The 23,952-nt window shown below is 37.9% G+C and overlaps 1 protein-coding gene across 4 annotated transcripts in view; it reads left to right on the plus strand.

Annotated features, from left to right (window-relative positions):
• The window catches only part of HFM1 (helicase for meiosis 1), a 141,150-nt gene that overhangs the window by 85,035 nt on the left and 32,163 nt on the right, over window positions 1–23,952 (plus strand). For all 4 annotated transcript variants that reach the window (XM_049879827.1, XM_049879828.1, XM_049879830.1 and 1 more), the window contains 7 exons: window positions 1,945–2,042; window positions 2,122–2,253; window positions 5,977–6,062; window positions 6,293–6,376; window positions 6,510–6,667; window positions 8,523–8,626; window positions 9,083–9,226. In XM_049879827.1, the coding sequence (XP_049735784.1) occupies window positions 1,945–2,042; window positions 2,122–2,253; window positions 5,977–6,062; window positions 6,293–6,376; window positions 6,510–6,667; window positions 8,523–8,626; window positions 9,083–9,226 (806 nt within the window). The remainder of the gene's footprint in view (window positions 1–1,944; window positions 2,043–2,121; window positions 2,254–5,976; window positions 6,063–6,292; window positions 6,377–6,509; window positions 6,668–8,522; window positions 8,627–9,082; window positions 9,227–23,952) is intronic.

Below are 23,952 nucleotides of genomic sequence, written 5' to 3' on the forward strand. Positions count from 1 at the left end.
TATTTCATTTGAAGCTTTTTCTGTATGCACTGTTAACTGTTTCTCAATTTGTAGTTATTTTATTTATTAAGATTATATGTCTTTTTTATGGTGGTGTTTTTTCCTCAAATATTCCTTGTTTGCTTTTGTACTTACAGATATCTTTTTGCCTGCCTATTATGTTACTTAGTATTTCTGATGATTGTAGGGGACACAATCAGATTTGCTGCCATAGAAATGTGGTAATATCTTGTAGTCTGAGAATAAAGTCTCCCACCTCACCTGGGGAGTTGACAGCTACGTAGAGCACTGCTCTGCCTCCCTGGCTTCAGGGCCCACACTCCCTACTCTAACCTCGCAATATATACCACAACTGCCTAGTGTTTTCCACAATTGTGAGAGAGTATCAGGGGCAGACTAGCCTACCTGCTCAGAATGTAGCTTTTCAGTGAACCACTCAGACAAATACTCCAAGACCTCTCCTTCCTGATCCATTGATTCTTGTGCATGTATTATGCATGGTCTCTTCCATTTTTGTTTGTCTTCATAGATTTGATCCTGTCTGATTTCTAGCCTTAAACTTTTTATTCACCAATTTCATGTGCTGTCTTGATCCTATTTCTCAGTAGTTTCTTTGGGCATTTTTATTTTATATTTAGACAGCAAAAATAACCTCAGAGTTAGTTTTTTCTCCTCTCCAGGGAGAGTTGAACAGCTTCATAATGCACCTTTAACTCTTCTTCAGTTTAAGGATTTCTACTTTTTCTGTACACAGACCTATTCTGAACAAAGCTTCATTTTATGAAGTTGGCCAGGGACAGAAGCCTGTCAAGAAGTTCTGGTATCATTCTTATTTGTTTGATGACTGCGGAAGCTGAGAACAAGTCTTATATAGCTCAGCAAATATAATAATAAATAGTAAGAACCATTTCTTGAACATTTACTGTGTTCCAAGCACTACATTAGATGCTTTACATTCCTATGGCAGAAACTACTAGTTGACTGTTTCAATATCTGTTCTCACCTACACAGGAAAAAAGATTACATTTCACAGCCCCCTTTTAGCTGTTGTGGCCAGTGACTCTGATTTGGACAATTAATTAGGTGTAGGCAGAAATGTTGTGTTAGTCTTTTTTAGGGGCTGCTTAAAGCAGTCAAGAGGGAAACAAGGCATCATTTTCCTCCTCTTCCTCCTACATGCTACATGGAATAAATATGTAATGGCTGGATTTCCAACAGCTATTTTAGACCACGAGATAGCCTGAGGATGGAAGCTATACATGGCAGAACAGAAATATAGAAAGCACCTAAGTCTCTGTGACTCGTGGAGCCATCATACTAAGTCCTGGACTGCCAAACTCTGATTTCTTTTACACAAGATAATAAACCATTGTGGTTTAAATCACTATAGTCTGGTCATGGTTGAACCTAATCCTAACTGAACCAGTATTTTATTTCTTTTGATTCTTACAGTAACCTTGCTTTAGCCATTACTTAACTACCATGAACATAATCTACAACTCCTGACACTGACTGGCACTCAGTAAAAAAAAAAAAAATGATTGAACAATTTGTATTGTTTTTTTTTTTCTACTACCTTGAAAAGAAATGTTAAACCCAAAAAACAGAGATGTATTGGTGAAGAATATAAGAACAGCTTATGTAGGTTGAGTTTCAGGTAACTCAATTTATCAACCTAGAGATTATAATAAAAGTTTTGAGAAGAAATCAGAGTTTTGAGAGAAAGAAAGACTGAGTGAATAAAGAAGAGCAGAAAAATAAGGACTGAACTTTTAGAGGTTAGGAAGAGACAGAAATGTAATGATGCAAGGTATACAATCACCTAGTGTCACAGAAATTAAGGTGGAAAGAAATTTTAAGAAGTGATATTTCAGTTGGTGATGTCAAATACTGTGAGATAATAGTTTTTAAAAAGAAACATTTAAGTTTTTTTCTTTTCCCCAGTCTTATTCAGGCTCACCTAGGATGCATCCCCATACAAGACTTTGCTTTGACACAAGATACAGCGAAGATTTTCAGAAATGGCTCACGAATTACAAGATGTATGTTATAGGATAGTGGTTTTTCTATATTTTTCAGTAAATTAGTATACTAGATTTAATATTGGAAAATTTTTTTTAGGGTTGTCAGATGTTTTGGCTGCTCAAGAAAAGAATTTTGCTGCACTGTTGAACAGTTTGATTTTAGCTAAGTGTTTTAGGTGTAAACTTTGGGAAAACTCTCTGCATGTATCCAAACAGTTGGAAAAAATTGGTAGGTACTGAATACAGGTGGGCAGTTTATCAATGTCTTTAGTTCATTATTTCACTGTTAAGAAAATTATTGTATGATGGTTATAGACTTCAAATGAAAACGTGTTTGTAGACATAAATAAGGCACTGTACTTTATTTCTTTTGAAAATCTGATTTTCATTTGCTTCTACTTAAAGGATTTGATTTGGAATCAAATTAATAGTGCATGAGAAACCTAATAAAAATTAATATTCTCATTTAATTTTTTGCCAAACCAAGAATAAAATTTTACTTTAGTAATTGAAAAAGTTGCCATGTGATGCTGTCTCTTCCACTTTTATGACCAATATTTTGTTTTAATCTCAGTGACAAGGCACAGAGCTAGCAGTTCCACCATTCCTAATTCATTACAGAAAATTATGTCAGTTATTTATATCTTAACTTTTTCCTCTTTTTTCAGTAACAGTAGGGTATCAATACTGATCTTCATAGAGATTCTGTAGACAAAAGATTGTACCTGGTTACTTCCTGTGTATTGGGACCTATCTCAGGCTATGCACTGGAAAACTCCATAAGGTACCATTTGCAAAGGCTGAGATATCAATAAAGCACTTTGGAGTTTTCCACTGTGGTGCCTGTGGCTTCGTGACCATACTTTATACTGCTTTCTTAGAGAGCCAGAACTCCAAAAAAAGAGTTGTTATTCCAAGCTTTGTTAGTTTTACAATTTTGTATGCATCTTGGGTACATTAAAAACTTATGTAATGAGTCTTTAAGACTTGTCTTAAAGACCTGTTATTCTTTAGATAACACAAGTCTCCAATTGTTTTGTGAAGAAGTCTTCTTTTTATTTCTGTGATGTTTGAGATCAGTGGGGTGCCAGAGGACTGACCAGGAAGTCCTTGGAGCTGGATTGAAGAAAGGGATTGGTTGGTGAAAGTAACATCAAAGTAGGGGAGAAATTTCTGATAGAAAGGTTCACCTTCCTGCAGAACACCTGGGAAACCAAATGCCACACTCATCTCACGAAGGCGAAAGTTATGAATTAGAAAAGAGGTTCCATATAACATTTAGAAAGTAGCAACTTACAGCAAAATTTTGAAATCAGATTAAATGATCAGTAATAAAATTTTCATTATACTTGAAAAAAAGGCATTATTTTTGACTTTCTAGAATATTGTCAGTCTGGGTGTCAGTTGTGTTCTGTCCCTTCCAGATCATCAAACACTAACTTGTTTTTTCCACATATACAGGACAACTTAATATAAAGAAGCAAATATTGTCTGGTAAAATTTACATAATAGAAAAATGAAGAAATCAAAACAAAAAGGCAAATCTAAGTTCTTATTGACCATCATAAAAAAGTAATAAGGTATAGGGAGCAGGATGGTGGTATAAGCATTTGCATGCTCTCATTCTCCCACAACAATTCTAGAAGAAAACAAGCAAAAATTGATGAACTCGATAATCTCAGATCTCTGCACATTAGCTAAAGGGTTGGAGGACCAAAGTGAACAATGAACACTGAATCAAGAAAAAGATAGCATATGACAGTGGGAGAGCAGAGTGTCCTCGCCCTATCCCCACCTTAGTTTAGCACAGCCATCTTGGGGTGGCTGCAGCTGGCACCCTCAGGGATGGAGCCCAGGGCTGGAGCAGCACAGAGGACACAGAATGGACTGGAAGTACTGAGTATTCAGTCTTGGGATGGAATGGCACAGTGGCCGTAGTGCGGACTGGGCCACCTGAGTAGTGAAGCCAGGGCTGAAGAGGCTCTGGGAGCACAAAGCAAGCTGGAACCCTGGCAGGCAGACCTGGGACAGAACAGCATGGTGAGTTCAGCATGAGCTAGAACCACCTTGAATACCTGGAGGAAGCAGTGAGTGCAGCATGGGCCAGACTTTGTGAATAGCCAGGCATAGGAGAAGGCCAGGGTGAAGGCAGCATAGGCGGGATGCCCAAGTGGGCAGACCTTGGAAAGGGCAGCATGAGAAGTGCAGAGCAGCCCAGAATTTCCATGTATCCCAGGAAAGAACAAAGTGGTGAACACAGTGTGGGCCAGACTTTATTAGCAGTCAGGCCTAGGACAGAGAGACACAGTGAATACAGCACAGGCCAGAACACCTGAGCAGGCAGACAGACTAGGGTCAGGGTGGCATGGCAAGAACAGCAGAGACCAGAATCCCAGTGAGTACCAGAAAAAAACATCATGTGAGCACAGCACAAACCTGAATTCCTGAACAGTGAGGACATATGGTGAATTGGCAACAGCTGCTGTTTTTGGTGTGGGACTTTGAGGCTGGTGCTGTCCAGCTGACACCCCTGGGAGGGGAAAATTGTAGTGAGTCTTTGACAGCTACAGCTCCGGGAGGGGAGAGAGCCTAGGGCCAGAGTCACGTGTCCTGTGTTCACAGGGGGAAATATTTGAGATGAGCAATCAAAGATAGCCAGTAATCCCAGATGGGGAAGGGGAGACCCTGGAGGGGTATAGCCAGTGACTTTGCGTGGGGAATCTGATGCCAGAGTAACATAGACAGTGTCCCTAATATCTGTTGTTGAAGCGACAACAGGTGCTACAAGCCATAGAGTTTGGTGCTACAGTGGCACTGCCAGCACCTGCAGTCAGGGAATCTAGAAGTGAAGCAGTGATGGCCAATGCCCATGGGCAGGGAGATCAATAAGGAAAGGACAACAGTAGGTGCACCTACACAAGGAGTCTAGAGCTAAAGCAAAGAATCATAACTTTCAATAAATTAAAATGATAATGATAAAGTGAAAGAAAAGCAAACCCTAAGGAAGGGGAAGAATCTAATCTCCAGTGCTACCACAGTAAAATAGTTTAATGTCCCTAACACAACAAACAATCACAAAGCATATGAAGAGCCAGGAAAGACTGGCCCAAGCAAAAGATCAAACGAAGTAGACAGAAACCATCCCCAAGGAAGAACAGATAATGGAATTACTAGGCAAAGACTTTAAAGCAACAGTAAATAAGCCTGCCCAAAGAGTTAAAGGAAAACCCAAAAATGCTAAAGGAAATTGGGGAAAAGATACAAGAACAAACAAGTATTTCAATAAAGAGAAAAAACACCAACAAATACTCATGCTGAAAAGTACAATAACAGAAATAAACTATTGTCTGGAAGAGCTTGACAGCAGATTTGAGATGGCAGACAAATCAATGAACTTGAGGATAGAGCAGTTGAGAGGATGCAATCCACGGAGCAAAAAGAAAAAAGAATAATGAGCAAAGCTTAAAGGGTTTGTGGGACATCATCAAGCAGAATAATGTACACATTATGTGAGTTCCAGAAGGAGAATGAAAGAAAGGGACAAAAGGAATTTTTGAAGAAATAATGGCTGAAAATGTACCAAATCTACTGATAGACACAAATTTACATATCTGAGAAGCTCAACAAACTCCAAGTAGGATAAATCCAAACAGAGCCACACCAAAGCATATTGTAATCAAACTCTCAAAAATCAGTGAAAAAGAATATTGAAGGCAGCACAAGAGGCAAACTACCACATACATAAAAACAAATACATATTTTCTTTCATTTTGAAAAAATAAACAATTGAAGAATGCCACAACCCAAATAATCCAACTAGAAACTGTTTTTGAAAATTTTAAAAATTAATTATTTAACTGGATCTTAATTTTTTTCTAATATAGTTGTTAAATATATGGATTTAGTTTAAAATGAGTTGTTTAAAAATTGCTATTTGTTTAATTTTCCACAGGTATAACATTGTCAAATGCAATGGTAAATGCAGGTTTGACTTCCTTTAAAAAAATAGAAGAAACAGATGCAAGGGAACTTGAACTGGTACTTAACATTCATTTATTCTTGATGTTACCTGAATTCTGTCTAAATTCTAAAGCTTACTTTTTATACCTTTGTATCTATTCAAAATTTTCCTTCTCATAGTCATAAATATTTTAACTTACTAAAGTTTTGGATGATGAGAATTATTAAAACTACTGATTCTAAAAAAATATTTTACTAAAATGATTTTTAGTATTGCGGTAAAAATAGAATGATATAAATATTTTTAGATTTTAAATAGGCATCCCCCTTTTGGAACCCAGATAAAAGAAACTGTGATGCATCTACCGAAATACGAACTTAAAGTGGAACAGGTAAATGTTTTCCATTTCTTAAATGTTTTTATTGTTTCTTCAGTAATAAAGCTAACCATAGCTAGGCTTGGAGCTGAGTATCAGTAATAAGGTTACCTTTTAACACTTTTTGTGTCTATCCTTTTTTTTAAAGGTTGCAAGATATAGTGATACAACAGCAGAAATATTAGTTACCATTACGTTAAGAAACTTTGAACAGCTACAAACTAAAAGAACAGCACCGGATTCTCACTATGTTACCTTGATAATAGGTGATGCAGATAATCAAGTGGTTTTTAAACACAAAATTTTGTAAGTGTGAAATTTCTGATATTTTATTTCTAAGCATATACTGTAAAAGAACAATTCCACTGAAAAAAAGAGAAGTAAGATCACTATGGGATCAATTAAGTCATATTTTCTTGAGACCATGATGAGGTGGTTTCTCTGTTTGTCTATTAAAGAAAGTATCACATAGATTTAACATGGGTTTTCTGAGGTTTTAGGTTGTTATATTTAGTACTTCAATGGACAAAGTGTAAAGTCTATCACCATGATCTGAAACAAGTGAATAGATGACACTTAGGAGTAAGTTGTAGTCCACCATTGCTAAACTTTCCTATTTTGCTGGCTTTTCCAGTCATTCATGGCCTTACTACTCTTTGGGTGCAGTCTTGTTTTTACTTACCTCAAAATATCTTCTATTACCAAATTAAAATCTGACAAATTACTATAGCTATATTATAGGATCTAGACAACCAAACTAAATATATAAAGAAGCTACCTTCCCTTATAGTTAATTCTTCAGCATGACATTCTGTCATTTTTGCTTCTGCTGCTCTTCTAGTACTATTATTTTCTCCCAGGAATACTATGTATGACTAAATTGCAAGGATATCAGTTAACAGCAGTAGTTAATATTTTTGAGCACTTAGTAGATTGTAAGTGTTGAATTGTTTAATCTTCGTATGAGATAGTTACTATCATTATCCACGGAGCCCCAGTGGTGCAGTGGTTAAGAGCTTGGCTACTATCCAAAAGGTTGGCAGTGTGTATGCACCAGCTGTTCCTTGGAAACCCTATGAGGCAGTTCTCTGTCCTATAGGGTTGCTATGAGTTGGAATCAACTGAATGGCAATGGGTTTTTTTTTTTTCTTTCTTTTCTTTTTGGTATCATTTATCCACATTTCGTAGAGGAGGAAATTGAGTCAAAGAGAACCTAATCAGTATGCCCAAGGTCATATAGCTAGTTAATAGCCAAATCTAGATTTGAACCCAAGCATTCTGACTCTAGAGCCTATACAACTACCCATTCAAGAATGGCAGTGACTCTGAAACAGGAATCTCCTAATTGCTGTCAGTACCTTCCAAAAATATCACTTGGAAGTTTCCCAAAGATGCTTAAGTGATCAATAGGATGATATCCTATTCACTGGCAACTGCTCTCCTGCAACTAGCCATGACATAATTACAGAGAATATGCCATCGTACAAATCTTTGTTCTCCTGTGACTGCTAAATCTAATGACAGCTCTGTCTATATGAGACTAAAATAAGTCAATCAAAAAATTTGTCTCTGGTTTGTTTGTGATATTATGAGATACAAACTGGTTCATATCAATCGTAAAGGTAATACTGAAGTTACTCTCACAAATACACGTAATTTATCTATAAAACCAAAAAAACCAAACCCGTTGCCATCTAGTTCATCCCAACTCACAGCGACCCTATAGGACAGAGTAGAACTGCCCCATAGAGTTTCTCAGGAACGCTTGGTGTACTCAAACTGCTGCATTTTGGTTAGCAGTCATAGCTCTGAACTACTACACCACCAGGGTTTATGTATAGCCAGTTTTTAAATTGGTAGTGATTTGGGGGCAGTTTCCTGGGTTAGTGATGGCAACTGTATAATCCAAGTAGGCCAGAAATAAGTCAGTGCAACTGAGAATCATCTGTAGGATCAATGTATAGTTAAGAAAATTATGGTTGAGAAAACTTCATTGATACACTGTTTCTGTCACCTCAGAATTTGAAGAAAAGCAGGTTTTAGTCACTGATAATTACTACCAGAAAGGACCTATCTTAGGAACAATCTGCCTTTAAAAATTAATATATTAGTTCAGTTAGTGTTTAGATCAATTTTTAAATGATGCATTGCTATTTTTCAGGGATTCTGTTTTGCTAAAAGCTGGAAATTGGACCAAAAAGATTGATGTGAAAAGAACTCATAAATCTGAAGATCTTAGCATAAATCTAATTAGTTCTGAATATGGTAAGTTCATTAAAGTAATGAATACATGAATGTATAATAGCATGTAAAAATTATTTCCTTTATGCTAAAACAGAAAAATATTAAAAATGATATTATGTAAAAATAATATATTTAGATAATATGAGTAAACTTTAAAGGATGTTTCCTGTATTCAGATATGTAAAAGATAACATGGGCTAGGATAACACGATTAAAATTTTACCTGTGCATTTATGCCAGATATTTTATTTTCCAAGGTAGTTAAATTTCAGTTATTATAGGGGCATTGTTTTTATGATGATAGATGTATAATTTTTAATTTATTTTTTAACCTTTTAATTTTATTTTCTGGACTTCTGTAACTCTTCTAGTTCAAAAAGTTATAAGAATATGAGAGATATAAAAATAAATAAATGGTCTCATATGAACTTATATAATTTAAATATGCACTTTTAAAATATCTTTTTCTTTTTCCAGTTGGACTTGATATTCAGCAAAAATTTACAGTCTTTTACTTAGGACCCAAGAGGTTTGGCAATGAAATAATTATGCAAAGAAAATCAGAAACAGAGATTTCCCATTCTAAACATTCAGATAGATCTGTAGCAGGACTCAGTAAAGGTAAATAGCTATATTAATTCCTGTTTTGCGTTAAAGCAAAGATATACCTAGGGAGAAGTATAGCACTGCTTCACTCAGATTGTTGATGTTCTAGAATTAGACATTTAGGTTTCATAAAAATTGCATTAATAAAATATAGTAGGAATTCTCTTAAGGGTTAATATTTATCAGATTAGGGTAACATTTGGGGCACAAATTATTTGACTAGTCTTTTGATAAACATTTTCTCTTTTCCAAGCCCATTTCACTGTTATGACCACTGCCAGGGGGAGAGCAAGTGATGACAACAATCTATGGATTTTATAAGGCAAACCAGGGTGACAATTAAAAAAAAATTTTTTTTTTTACTATGGAAATTTTCAAACATACACAGAAGCAGACAGAGGTATATAAGCACATAAAGAGATGCCTGTCATCATTAGTCAATAGGGAAATTCAAAACGAACCACAATGAGATACCACTTCACACCCACTAAATCAAAACCAAACCCATTGCTATTGAATTGATTTAGACTCATAGTGACCCTATAGGACAGAGTAGAACTGCCCCATAGGGTTTCCAAGGAGCAGCTGGTGTATTCGAACTGCCAACCTTTTGGTTAGCAGCCACACTCTTAACTACCATGCCACCAGGGCTCCTCACACCCACTAGGATGGCTTTAATCAAAAAGGCATTGCCATGTGACCCAGCAATTCCACTCCTAGGTATATACCCAGTAGAATTGAAAGCACGTGTTCACATAAGGACTTGTGCGTGAATGTTCATAGCAGCATTATTCACAATAGCCAAAACGAAGAAACAGCCCAATATCCACCTACTGATAAATGGATAAACAAAATGTCATGTATTCAAACAATAGAATATTATTCAGCCATAAAAAAGAATAAAGTACTGATATATGCTACAACATGGATGAACTTTGAAAGCATTATGCTAAGTGATAGAAGGCCAGTCACAAAAGGCCAGATATTATATGATGCCATTATTGTATGATTCCAATTCATTTTGCTAACCCTTACTATACACATTGATTCTACAGATGATTTCCTACAAAAATGTCTAAAATAGACAAATCCATAAAGACAGGAAATAGATTAGTAGTAGTAGTTGCCAAGGGCTGGGGGACATGGAAAGTGACTGTTAGTAGCCATAGAGCATCTTTTTGGGATGATGACAGTGTTCTGGAATACACGGAGTTGCCATAAGTCAAAATCAACTCAACAACAACTAGTTTTGTTTTTTGTGTTGATTTGTTTTTTGGCTGGTCTGTTTACTTGTTTCCTGATGGTTGCACAACCTTGTGAATATACCCCGCCCCCCAAAAAAAATCCACAACCCTGAATCGTACACTTTAGAAGAGTGAATTTTATGGCATAAATTGTACTTCAATAAAATAATTTGAAATGAATTGTATTACCAACAAGTATAGAGATAAAAAAAACTTTTTTTAGTTTTTTTTATAGAGATAGAAATTGTAATTGTTAAAATACCACTTACAACAGCATCAAAAACCTCAAATACCTAGGAATATAGCTAACAAAAGATGTTCAAGACCACTACGTGAGAACTAAAAATTTTTATTAAGTGGAAATCAAGGAAAATATAAATTAATAGAGAGAGAGAGCTCATTTTCAAAAAATTATTAAAATGTTAGCTCTCTCCAAATAATTAATGCATAGGTTCAGTGCAATCCTCATCCCAACGGGTTTTTTGTTCTGTTTTGTTTTTTCCTGAAACAAGAAGTTGATTCTAAAATTCATATGAAAATTCAAAGGAATGAGAATAACTAAGGCAAACTTAAGATAGTGTTATGTAAACATAAGGATAGACATGCTGGCTAGTGGAATAGATAGGAGCTGAGAAAATGAGTTAGATTAGATAGATAGGTAGATAGATGATACGTAGATAGGTAGGTAGGTAGGTAGACAGACAGATAGACAGTGTCTTAGTTATCTAGTGCTACTGTAACAGAAATACCGCAAATGGATGGCTTTGACAAAGAAAAATTTATTTTCTCACAGTCTAGAAGTCCAAATTCAGGGTGTCAGCTCCAGGGAAAGACTTTCTCTTTGTGTCAGCTCTGAGGTCCTTCTCATCAATCTTTCCCTGGACTAGAAGGAACCCCAGGTCTAAAGGATGCGCTATGCTCCTGGCACTGCTTTCTTGCTGGTGTGATTCTCCCCCCTCTGCTCGCTTTCCTTTCCTTTTATCTCTTACAAGATAAAAGGGGGTGCAGGCCACACCCCAGGGAAACTACATTGGATCAGGGATGTGACCTGTGCAAGAGTGTTACATCCCATCCTAATCCTCTTTAACATAATCTAATCTTGCCTCATTAACCACAGGCAAAGATTAGGATTTACAACACACAGGAAAATTATATTAATCACAAAATGGAGGACAACCACACAATACTGAAAATCATGGCTTAACCAAGTTAACACATATTTTGGGGGGACACAGTTCAATCCATGGCAGATGGGTAGATTTATGACAAAGGCGACAGTGCCACAGTGGAGAAAGGATGTTTTTTTCAATAATTGGTACTAAAACAATTTGGTGTCCATATTGAAAAAAATTTGTCTTATTCCTAACCTCATACTGTACACAAAACTTATATCCAAATAGATAGCTGATTTAAATGTGAAAGAAAAACAATAATATTTTAGGGGAAAACAGGTCTTCATGACCTCGGAATGGGTAGATTTCTTAAACAGGACACAAAAAGTGCTAACTATAAGAATACGATGAATTTGAGTATGTAAAAATTAAGAACTTCTGTTACTCAAAAGACACCATTAAGACAGTGAAAACAACCTACAGAATAAGAGAAAAAAAATTGCGCTACATATATTTATACAATATATATTTCTGTGGAAAGAGACAATGGAAAAGCTCAATATCATCGGTCAGAACAAGGCCAGGGGCCGACTGTGGAACAGACCATCAATTGCTCATATGCAAGTTCAAGCTGAAACTGAAGAAAATCAGAACAAGTCCACGTGAGCCAAAATATGACCTTGAGTATATCCCACCTGAATTCAGAGACCATCTGAAGAATAGATTTGACGCATTGAACACTAGTGACCACAGACCAGACGAGTTGTGGAATGACATCAAGGATATCATCCATGAAGAAAGCAAGAGGTCACTGAAAAGACAGGAAAGAAAGAAAAGACCAAGATGGATGTCAGAGGAGACTCTGAAACTTGCTCTTAAACGTCGAGCAGCTAAAGCAAAAGGAAGAATTGATGAAGTAAATGAACTGAACAGAAGATTTCAAAGGGCCTCTCGAGAAGACAAAGTATTATAATGACATGTGCAAAGAGCTGGAGATGGAAACCAAAAGAGAAGAACATGCTTGGCATTTCTCAAGCTGAAAGAACTGAAGAAAAAATTCAAGCCTTGAGTTGCAATAGTGAAGGATTCCATGGGGAAAATATTAAACGATGCAGGAAGCATCAAAAGAAGATGGAAGGAATACACGGAGTCATTATACCAAAAAGAATTAGTCGATATTCAACCATTTCAAGAGGTGGCATGTGCTCAGGAACTGATGGTACTGAAGGAAGAAGTCCAAGCTGCTCTGAAGGCATTGGCAAAAAACAAGGCTCCAGGAATTGATGGAATACCTATTGAAATGTTTCAACAAACAGATGCAGCGCTGGGGGTGCTCACTTGTCTATGCCAAGAAATATGGAAGACAGCTTCCTGGCCAACTGACTGGAAGAGATCCATATTTATGCCTATTCCCAAGAAAGGTGATCCAACCGAATGTGGAAATTATAGAACAATATCATTAATATCTCACTCAAGCAAAATTCTGCTGAAGATCATTCAAAAATGGCTGCAGTAGTATATCTACAGGGAACTGCCAGAAATTCAGGCTGGTTTCAGAAGAGGACGTGGAACCAGGGATATCATTGCTGATGTCAGATGGATCCTGGCTGAAAGCAGAGAATACCAGAAGGATGTTTACCTGTGTTTTATTGACTATGCAAAGGCATTCGACTGTGTGGATCATAACAAACTATGGATAACACTGGGAAGAATGGGAATTCCAGAACACTTAATTGTGCTCATGAGGAACCTTTACATAGATCAAGAGGCAGTTATTCGGACAGAACAAGGGGATACTGATTGGTTTAAAGTCAGGAAAGGTGTGCATCAGGGTTGTATTCTTTCACCATACCTATTTAATCTGTATGCTGAACAAATAATACGAGAAGCTGGACTATATGAAGAAGAACGGGGCATCAGGATTGGAGGAAGACTCATTAACAACCTGCGTTATGCAGATGACACAACCTTGCTTGCTGAAAGTGAAGAGGACTTGAAGCACTTACTAATGAAGATCAAAGACCAGAGCCTTCAGTGGACCAGTTTCAGCTGAGCTTCCAGACTAAGACAGACTAGGAAGAAGGACCTAGCAGTCTACTTCTGAAAAGAAAAAAAAAAAAAGCCAGTGAAACAGTAAAACATTGTCTGACATAGTGTCAGAAAATGAGCCCCTCAAGTTGAAAGGCACTCAAAATATGACTGGTGGAGAGCTGCCTCCTCAAAGTGAAGTCGACCTTAATGACGTGGATGAAGTCAAGCTTTTGGCACCTTCCTTTGCTGACATGGCTTGACTCAAAATAAGAAGAAACAGCTAGAAACATCCATTAATAATCAGAGCATGGAATGCATGAAGTATGAATCTAGGAAAACTGGAAGTCATCAGAAGTGAAATGGAATGCAAAAAGATTGATATCCTAGGCATTAGGGAGCTGAAATGGGCTGGTATTGGCCATTTTGAAGCAGACAACCATGGTCTACTATGCCAGAAATGACAAATTGAAGAAGAATGGCATCATGTTCATTGTCAAAAAGAACATCTCAAGACCAGCTGTGTCAAATAGTAGGATAATATCCATATGCCTACTAGGAAGACCAGTTAATACAACTGGTATTCAAATTTACATACCAACCACTAATGCTAAAGATGAAGAAATTGAAGATTTTTACCAAGTTCTGAATTTGAAGTCTGAAATTAATCAAACATGCAGTCAAGATGCGTTGATCATTACTGGAGATTGGAATGTGAAAGTTGGAAACAAAGAAAAAGGACTTGTAGTTGGAATATGGCCTTGGTGATAGAAACAATGTCAGAGATCACATGATAGAATTTTGCAAGACCAACGACTTATTCATTGTACATACCTTTTTTCAACAACGTAAACAGTGACTGTACGGATAGACCCACTCAATGGAAAAAACAGGAATCAAATTGACTACATCTGTGGAAAGAGACTATGGAAAAGCTCAATGTCATTAGTCAGAACAAGGCTTAGGGACCGACTGTGGAACAGACCATCAATTGCTCATATGCAAGCTCAAGTTGAAGCTGAAGAAAATTCAAACAAGTCCACAAGAACCAAAATACTACTTTGAGTATATATCACCTGAGTTTGGAGACCATCTCAAGAATAGATTTGATGCACTGAACACTAATGACCGAAGACCAGACAAGTTGTGGGATGACATCAAGGACTTTATACATGACAAAAGCAAAAGGTCATTAAAAAGACAAGAGAGACAGGAAAGACCAAAATGGATGTCGGAAGAGACTCCAAAACTTGCTCTTGAATGTTGAGTAGCTAAAGCAAAAGGAAGAAATGATTAAGTAAAAGCTAAACAGAAGATCGCGAAGGACCACTCAAGAAGACAAACGTGCAAAGACCTGGAGTTAGAAAACCAAAGCAGAAGAACATGCTTGGCATTTCTCAAGCTGAAAGAAATGGAGAAAAAATTCAGGCCTCAAGTTGAAATATTGAAGGATTCTATGGGCAAAATATTGAACGATGCAGGAAGCATCAAAAGAAGATGGAGGGAGGCGGGGCCAAGATGGCTGACTAGGTAGACGCTACCTCAGATCCCTCTTGCAACAAAGACTCGGGAAAACAAGTGAATCGATCACATACATGACAATCTATGAACCCTGACCATCAAACACAGATCTAAAGAGTTGACCTGAGTGACAGGGGAGTGAAAAGCTGCACCCTGAACCAGCAACTGCTTCTGGAACCCGCAACCCGCTCCACAGCCTTGAGCCCTCGAAGTTCCCTGGTGCTGAGTGGCAGGGCTGATAGCAACTTGCTGAGGCGGGGCAGGCACGGGACACAGCCCTAACCCCTAACCCCATGGGGTAACCTCTGTAGAGACTCAGCCAGTGCAAGCAGGCTGCACACTGACATGGCTAATGAGAGAATGAACGAGCAACCATGGGGAAGCAGCGACTGTTTTCGGAGCCTGGAGCCAGCAACCCAGTCAGAAAACCTTGGCACCGGGCTTTGGACTGGGCGCAGGGGAGCTGAGCACAGCATCCTGAGACAGCGCAAACACGGGACACAGCCATAGCCCCCAAAAGTGAACTGGGGGGAAGCCCAGCCAGTGCACACAGGCAGCGCAGCGACGCAGCTGACAGGAGGAGAAGTAACCGGGAGGCAGCGACTGATTTTGAAGCCTGGAGTGTGGCATCCCGGCCAGGGAACCATGGTGCTGGGCTTTGGACTGAGAGCGGAGGAACTGACCACGGCTTCTGAGACAGCACACGCACAGGACGTGGGCCTGACCCTCGGGGGCAATCTTGACCCAGCCAACGCACACAGGCTACACACCGCTCGGGAATCTCAGATAAAACAGTCCTCACCAAGCAAGATAAGTAACTTTGTCTATATTTCTGGGTGCTACTCTCTCCTATCTATCTGATCTCTCCCCTCCCCTTCCCAGGCGGCTTCATTAACATTGGAATTTCCTGGGCCAGAGAGGGAAGTGCTCTGTGGTTTTTTTTTTCCTTGTTTGTTTGTTTTGTCTTTTCCTAATCCATTCTCCTGGCCTGAGAGAAGCAGCTACAAAAAACCCAGGGACCAAGAATCCCTCCCTGACTTCCTGAAATTGGACTAAAAATACAGAACCAGCTCCAGCCAAGCATATGAGATCCACAGTCTTGGGCTTTCATCCCTACAGGGAACAAGGTGGCTATTATAATGCAAAAGCAATTCTGATAGTGATCTGACTGTAATTGTTTTAGCAGATTACTAGAAAGACAAGTTTCCCAGATCTGATATCTCTGCCTATTAAACAGAGCCCTTACTGACCCACAAGGGGGAACTGAGGGCTGAAGCTCCACCCAAACCACCTAACCCCCTGCCATAGGGGTCTGAGGATAGTGACATCTATCAGTCTGTAGAGGTACATGCATTGGGTGGCTAAGGTACAGCTGCAGAGCCCACCCACCAAAGTGCTTTAGGAATAGAGACACACCTACCTCACTGGCACTTGGGGGAAGCCTGTCAGCATCCTGCCCCCCCTGGAATGTGACCCCCTGCTGCTACTAGAATCTGGTGCACACATCTATCACCACTACTCCTCTAAGTGAATAGGTGACAGTCTACCCCACACACTTGATGACCCAAAATCAGATTCTACTTAAGAATAGTGAATGGACTCTTAGGCTTATATTTCTGGTAATGGCCCAAACCAGCTGGTAAGAGGACATAAGTGATTCAAAGGCTACAACAATCAAGACAGCACAATCTAGTAGCCCATCTATGTGTATTGAAAGAAAATAAAACAAGAGAAGACTCAGTGAGCAAATATAAAATAAATCATTACAATATATTATAGATGGCTCAGAGACAGCAGTCAATATCAAACCACATAAAGAAGCAGACCATGATTGCTTCTACAACTCCCCAAATTAAAGAATCAAAATCTTTCCCAAATGAAGATACAATCCTGGAATTGCCAGATGCAGAATATAAAAAACTAATTTACAGAATGCTTCACGACATCAGGAATGACCTCAAAAATGAAATAAGGCAATCTACTGAAAAAGCCAAAGAACACAATGATAAAGCCGCTGAAGAAATCAAAAAGATTATTCAAGAACATAGTGGAAAAATTAATAAGCTACAAGAATCCATAGAAAGACAGCATTCAAAAATCCACAAGATTAACAGTAAAATTACAGAATTAGACAACTCAATAGGAAGTCAGAGGAGCAGAATTGAGGAATTGGAATGCAGAGTGGGGGAGGTGGAAGATAAGGCAATTGACACCAATATAGTTGAAGAAAAATTAGATAAAAGAATTTTAAAAATTGAAGAAACCCTAAGAATCATGTGGGACTCTATCAAGAAGAATAACTTGCGTGTGATTGGAGTTCCAGAACAGGGAGGGATAACAGAAAATACAGAGAGAATAGTTGAAGATCTGTTGGCAGAAAACTTCCTGACATCATGAAAGATGAAAGGATATCTATCCAAGATGCTCATCGAACCTCATATAAGATTGATCCAAAAAGAAAATCACCAAGACATATTATCATCAAACTTGCCAAAACCAAAGATAAAGAGAAAATTTTAAAAGCAGCCAGGGATAAAAGAAAGGTCTCCTACAAAGGAGAATCAATAAGAATAAGTTCAGACTACTCAGCAGAAACCATGCAGTCAGGAAGGCAATGGGATGACATATATAGAACACTGAAGGAGAAGAACTGCCAGCCAAGGATCATTTATCCAGCAAAACTCTCTCTCAAATATGAAGGCAAAATTAAAACATTTACAGATAAACACAAGCTTAGAGAATTTGCAAAAACCAAACCAAAGCTACAAGAAATACTAAAGGAAATTGGTCAGAAAATCAATAACATGAGATAACAACACAACACAAGGTCACAGAACAGAACATCCTGATATCAACTCAAATAAGGAAATCAGAAAAACAAATCAAGATTAATTTTAAAAAGAAAAAAATGCTCAAAACAGGGAATCATTGAAGTCATTCTGTAAAAGATCACAATAATCAAAAAGAGGGACTAAATATAGGAGGCATAGAACTGCCATATGGAGAGGAAAACAAGGCTATATAGGATGATACAAGTTAGGTTTTTACTTAGAAAAATAGGGGTAAATATTAAGGTAACCACAAAGAGGTCTAACAATTCCGTAATTCAAAATAAAAACCAAGAAAAACATAACGACTCAGCAAACATAAATTCGACTACTATGAAAATGAGGAACACACAATTTACAAAGAAAAATGTCTCAGCACAAAAAAGTAAGTGGAAAAATGAAATTGTCAACAACACTCACAAAAAGGCATCAAAATGACAACACTAAACACATATCTATAATTACACTGAATGTAAATGGACTAAATGTACCAATAAAGAGACAGAGATTCTCAGAATGGGTAAAGAAACATGATCTGTCTATATGCTGCCTACAAGAGACACACCTTAGACTTAGAGACACAAACAAACTAAAACTCAAAGGATGGAAAAAATATATCAAGCCAACAACGATCAAAAAAAGCAGGAGTAGCAATATTAATTTCTGACAAAATAAACTTCAAAGTTAAATCCACCACAAAGGATAAAGAAGGATACTACATAATGATTAAAGGGACAATTGACCAGAAAGATATAACCATATTAAATATTTATGCATCCAATGACAGGGCTGTGAGATACATAAAACAAACTTTAACAGAACCGAAAAGTGAGATAGACACCTCCACAATTATAGTCGGAGACTTCAACACACCACTTTCGGAAAAAGATAGGACTTCCGATAAGAAGCTTAATAGAGACACGGAAGACCTAATTGCTACAATCAACCAACTTGACCTCATAGACCTCTACAGAACACTCTACCCAACAGCTGCAAAGTATACTTTTTTTTCTAGTGCACATGGAACATTTTAGATCACATATTAGGTCATAAAACAAACCTTTGCAGAATCCAAAACATCGAAGTATTACAAAGCATCTTCTCAGACCACAAGGCCATAAAAGTGGAAATCAATAACAGAAAAATCAGGGAAAAGATATCAAATACTTGGAAAATGAACAATACCCTCCTGAAAAAAGACTGGGTTATAGAAGACATTAAGGAGGGAATAAAGAAATTCATAGAATGCAACCAGAATGAAAACACTTCCTATCAAAACCTCTGGGACACAGCAAAAGCAGCGGTCAGAGGTCAATTTATATTGATAAATGCACACATACAAAAAGAAGAAAGAGCCAAAATCAGAGAACTGTCCCTACAACTTGAACAAATAGAAAGCGAGCAACAAAAGAATCCATCAGGCACCAGAAGAAAACAAATAATAAAAATTAGAGCTGAACTAAATGAAATAGAGAAAAGAAAAACAATTGAAAGAATTAACAAAGCCGAAAGCTGGTTCTTTGAAAAAATTAACAAAATTGATAAACCATTGGCTAGACTGACTAAAGAAATACAGTAAAGGAAACAAATAACCCAAATAAGAGACGAGATGGGCCATGTCACAACAGACCCAACTGAAATTAAAAGAATCATATCAGATTATTACAAAAAATTGTACTCTAACAAATTTTTGCAAACCTAGAAGAAATGGATGAATTCCTAGAAAAACACTACCTACCTAAACTAACACGATCAGAAATAGAACAACTAAATAGACCCATGACAAAAAAAGAGATGTGAAAAGGTAATCAAAAAAGTCCCAACAAAAAAAAGCCCTGGCCCAGTTGGCTTCACTGCAGAGTTCTACCAAACTTTCAGAGAAGAGTTAACACCACTACTACTAAAGGTATTTCAAAGCATAGAGAATGATGGAGTACTACCTAACTCATTCTATGAAGCCACCATCTCCCTGATACCAAAACCAGGTAAAGACACCACAAAAAAAAGAAAATTACAGACTTATATCCCTCATGAACAGAGATGCTAAAATCCTCAACAAAATTCTAGCCAATAGAATTCAACAACATATCAAAAAAATAATCCACCACAACCAAATGGGATTTATACCAAGTATGCAAGATTGGTTTAATATTAGAAAAACCGTTAATGTAATCCACCATATAAATAAAACAAAAGACAAAAACCACATGATCTTATCAATTGATGCAGAAAAGGTATTTGACAAAGTCTAACACCCATTTATGATAAAAACTCTCAGCAAAATAGGAATTGAAGGAAAATTCCTCAACATAATAAAGGGCATCTGTACAAAGCCAACAGCCAATATCATTCTAAATGGAAAGAGCCTGAAAGCATTTCCCTTGAGAACAGGAACCAGACAAGAATGCCCTTTATCACTGCTCTTATTCAACATTGTGCTAGAGGTCCTAGCCAGAGCAGTTAGGCTAGACAAAGAAATAAAGGGCATCCGGATTGGCAAGGAGGAAGTAAAAGTATCTTTATTTGCAGATAACATGATCTTATACACAGAAAACCCTAAGGAATCCTCCAGAAAACTACTGAAACTAATAGAAGAGTTCGGAAGAGTCTCAGGTTACAAGATAAACATACAAAAATCACTTGGATTCCTCTACATCAACAAAAAGAACATCGAAGAGGAAATCACCAAATCAATACCATTCACAGTAGCCCCCAAGAAGATAAAATACTTAGAAATAAATCTTACCAAAGATGTAAAAGACCTATACAAAGAAAACTACAAAGTACTAGTGCAAGAAACTAAAAGGGACCTACATACGTGGAAAAACATACCTTGCTCATGTATAGGAAGACCTAACATAGTAAAAATGTCTCTTCTACCAAAAGCCATTTATACATACAATGCATTTCCGACCCAAATTCCAATTACCTTTTTTAAAGTGATGGAGGAACAAATCACCACATGGAAGGGAAAGAAGCCCCGGATAAGTAAAGCATTCCTGAAAAAGAAGAAGAAAGTGGGAGGCCTCACTCTACCTGATTTTAGAACCTATTATACAGCCGCAGTAGTCAAAACATCCTGGTACTGGTACAACAGGCACATAGACCAATGGAACAGAATTGAGAACCCAGATATAAATCCATCCACATATGAGCAGCTGATATTTGACAAAGGCCCAGTGTCAGTTAATTGGGGAAAAGATAGTCTTTTTAACAAATGGTGCTGGCATAACTGGATATCCATTTGCAAAAAAATGAAACAGGACCCATACCTCACACCATGCACAAAAACTAAATCCAAGTGGATCAAAGACCTAAACATAAAGACTAAAACGATAAAGATCATAGAAGAAAAAATAGGGACAATGTTAGGAGCCTTAATACAAGGCATAAACAGAATACAAAACATTACTAAAAATGATGAAGAGAAACCAGGTAACTGGGAGCTCCTAAAAATCAAACACCTATGCTCATCTGAAGACTTCGCCAAAAGAGTAAAAAGACCACCTACAGATTGGGAAAAAATTTTCTGCTATGACATCCCTGACCAGTGCCTGATCTCTAAAATGTATATGATTCTGTTAAAACTCAACCACAAAAAGACAACCCAATCAAAAAGTGGGCAAAGGATATGGACACACACTTCACTAAAGAAGATATTCAGGCAGCTAACAGATACCTGAGAAAATGCTCTCGATCATTAGCCATTAGAGAAATGCAAATTAAAACTATGATGAGATTCCATCTCACTCCAACAAGGCTGGCGTTAATCCAAAAAACAAAATAATAAATGTTGGAGGGGCTGCGGAGAGATTGGAACTCTTATACACTGCTGGTGGGAATGTAAAATGGTACAACCACTTTGGAAATCTATCTGGTGTTTTCTTAAAAAGTTAGAAATAGAACTACCGTACAACCCAGAAATCCCACTCCTCGGAATATACCCTAGAGAAATAAGAGCCTTCACACGAACAGATATATGCACACCCATGTTTATTGCAGCACTGTTTACAATAGCAAAAAGCTGGAAGCAACCAAGGTGTCCATCCACAGATGAATGGGTAAATAAATTATGGTATATTCACACAGTGGAATACTATGCATCGATAAAGAACAGTGATGAATCTGTGAAACATTTCATAACATGGAGGAACCTGGAAGACAGTATGCTGAGTGAAATTAGATGCAAAAGGACAAATACTGTATAAGACCACTATTACAAGTTCTTGAGGAATAGTATAAACTGAGAAGAACACATTCTTTTGTGGTTACAAGGAGGGGGAGGGAGGGAGGGTGGGAGAGGGTTATTTACTGATTAGTTAGTAGATAAGAACTACTTTAGGTGAAGGGAAGGACAATACTTAATACAGGGAAGGTCAGCTCAACTGGACTGGACCAAAAGCAAAGAAGTTTCCTGGATAAACTGAATGCTTCAAAGGTCAGCGGAGCAAGGGCGGGGGTTTGGGGACTATGGCTTAAGGGGACTTCTAAGTCAATTGGCATAATAAACTCTATTATGAAAACATTCTGCATCCCACTTTGAAGTGTGGCGTCTGGGGTCTTAAATGCTAACAAGCAGCCATCTAAGATGCATCAATTGGTCTCGACACACCTGGATCAAAGGAGAATGAAGAACACCAAGGTCACACGATAACTATGAGCCCGAGACAGAAAGGGCCACATGAACCAGAGACTTACATCATCCTCAGACCAGAAGAACTAGATGGTGCCCGGCCACAACCAATGACTGCCGTGACAAGGAGCACAACAGAGAACCCCTGAGGGAGCAGGAGAACAGTGGGATGCAGACCCCAAATTCTCATAAAAAGACCAGACTTAATGGTCTGACTGAGACTAGAAGAATCCTGGTGGTCACGGTCCCCAGACCTTCTCTTGGCCCAGGACAGGAACCATTCCCAAAGACTGCTCATCAGACATGGAAGGGACTGGACAATGGGTTGGAGAGAGATGCTGATGAAGAGTGAGCTACTTGTATCAGGTGGACACTTGAGACTGTATTGGCATCTCCTGTCTGGAGTGGAGATGGGAGGGTAGAGAGAGTTAGAAACTGGCGAAACGGTCACGAAAGGAGAGACTGGAAGAAGGGAGCGGGCTGACTCATTAGGGGGAGAGTAAATGGGAGTATGTAGTAAGGTGTATATAAGTTTATATGTGACAGACTGACTTGTAAACTTTCACTTAAAGCACAATAAAAATTATTTAAAAAAAAAAAAAAGAAGAAGAAGATGGAAGGAATACCCTGTCGCTGTACCAAAAACAATTGGTCTATACTCAACTATTTCAGGAAGTAGCATATAATCAAGAACAGATGGTATTGAAGGAAGAAGTCCAAGCTGCACTGAAGGCATTGGCAAAAAACAAGGGTCCAGGAATTGATAAAATACCAATTGTGATGTTTCAATAAATGGATGCAGTGCTGGAGGTGCTCACTTGTCTATGCCAAGAAATTTGGAAGACAGCTACCTGGCCAACTGACTGGGAAAGATCCATATTTGTACCTGTTCCAAAGATAGGTGATCCAGCAGTATGAGGAAATTATCGAACAATATCATTAATATCACACACAGGTAAAAATTTGCTGAAGATAATTCTGGTATTCTCCGCTTTCAGCCATAATCCATCTGACATCAGCAATGATATCCCTTGTTCCACATTCTCTTCTGAATCTGGCTTGAATTTCAATGAAAAAGAGAGAGACCCTCAATAAGATGGATTGACACAGTAGCTGCAACAGTGGGCTCAAGCATAACGATGATTGTGAGGATGGTGCAGGACCAGGCAGTGTTTCATTCTGTTGTATAGAACTGACTCGACAGCACCTAACAACAACTGAACATCTCCATATTGATGTTTCTTAAAAAAAAGGCCAGTAAAATTCAACATATCCACATCTAAACTTGCGCTTTCTTCTCCCTTTCTCTCTCCATCCACCATCTGTTGTACCTGTTTCTCCCCAGCCTTCATTTCAGTTAGTAGTACTACCATCT

The sequence above is a fragment of the Elephas maximus genome, chromosome 3 (assembly GCF_024166365.1).
Source record: "Elephas maximus indicus isolate mEleMax1 chromosome 3, mEleMax1 primary haplotype, whole genome shotgun sequence".
NCBI classification, from domain to species: Eukaryota; Metazoa; Chordata; class Mammalia; order Proboscidea; family Elephantidae; genus Elephas; species Elephas maximus.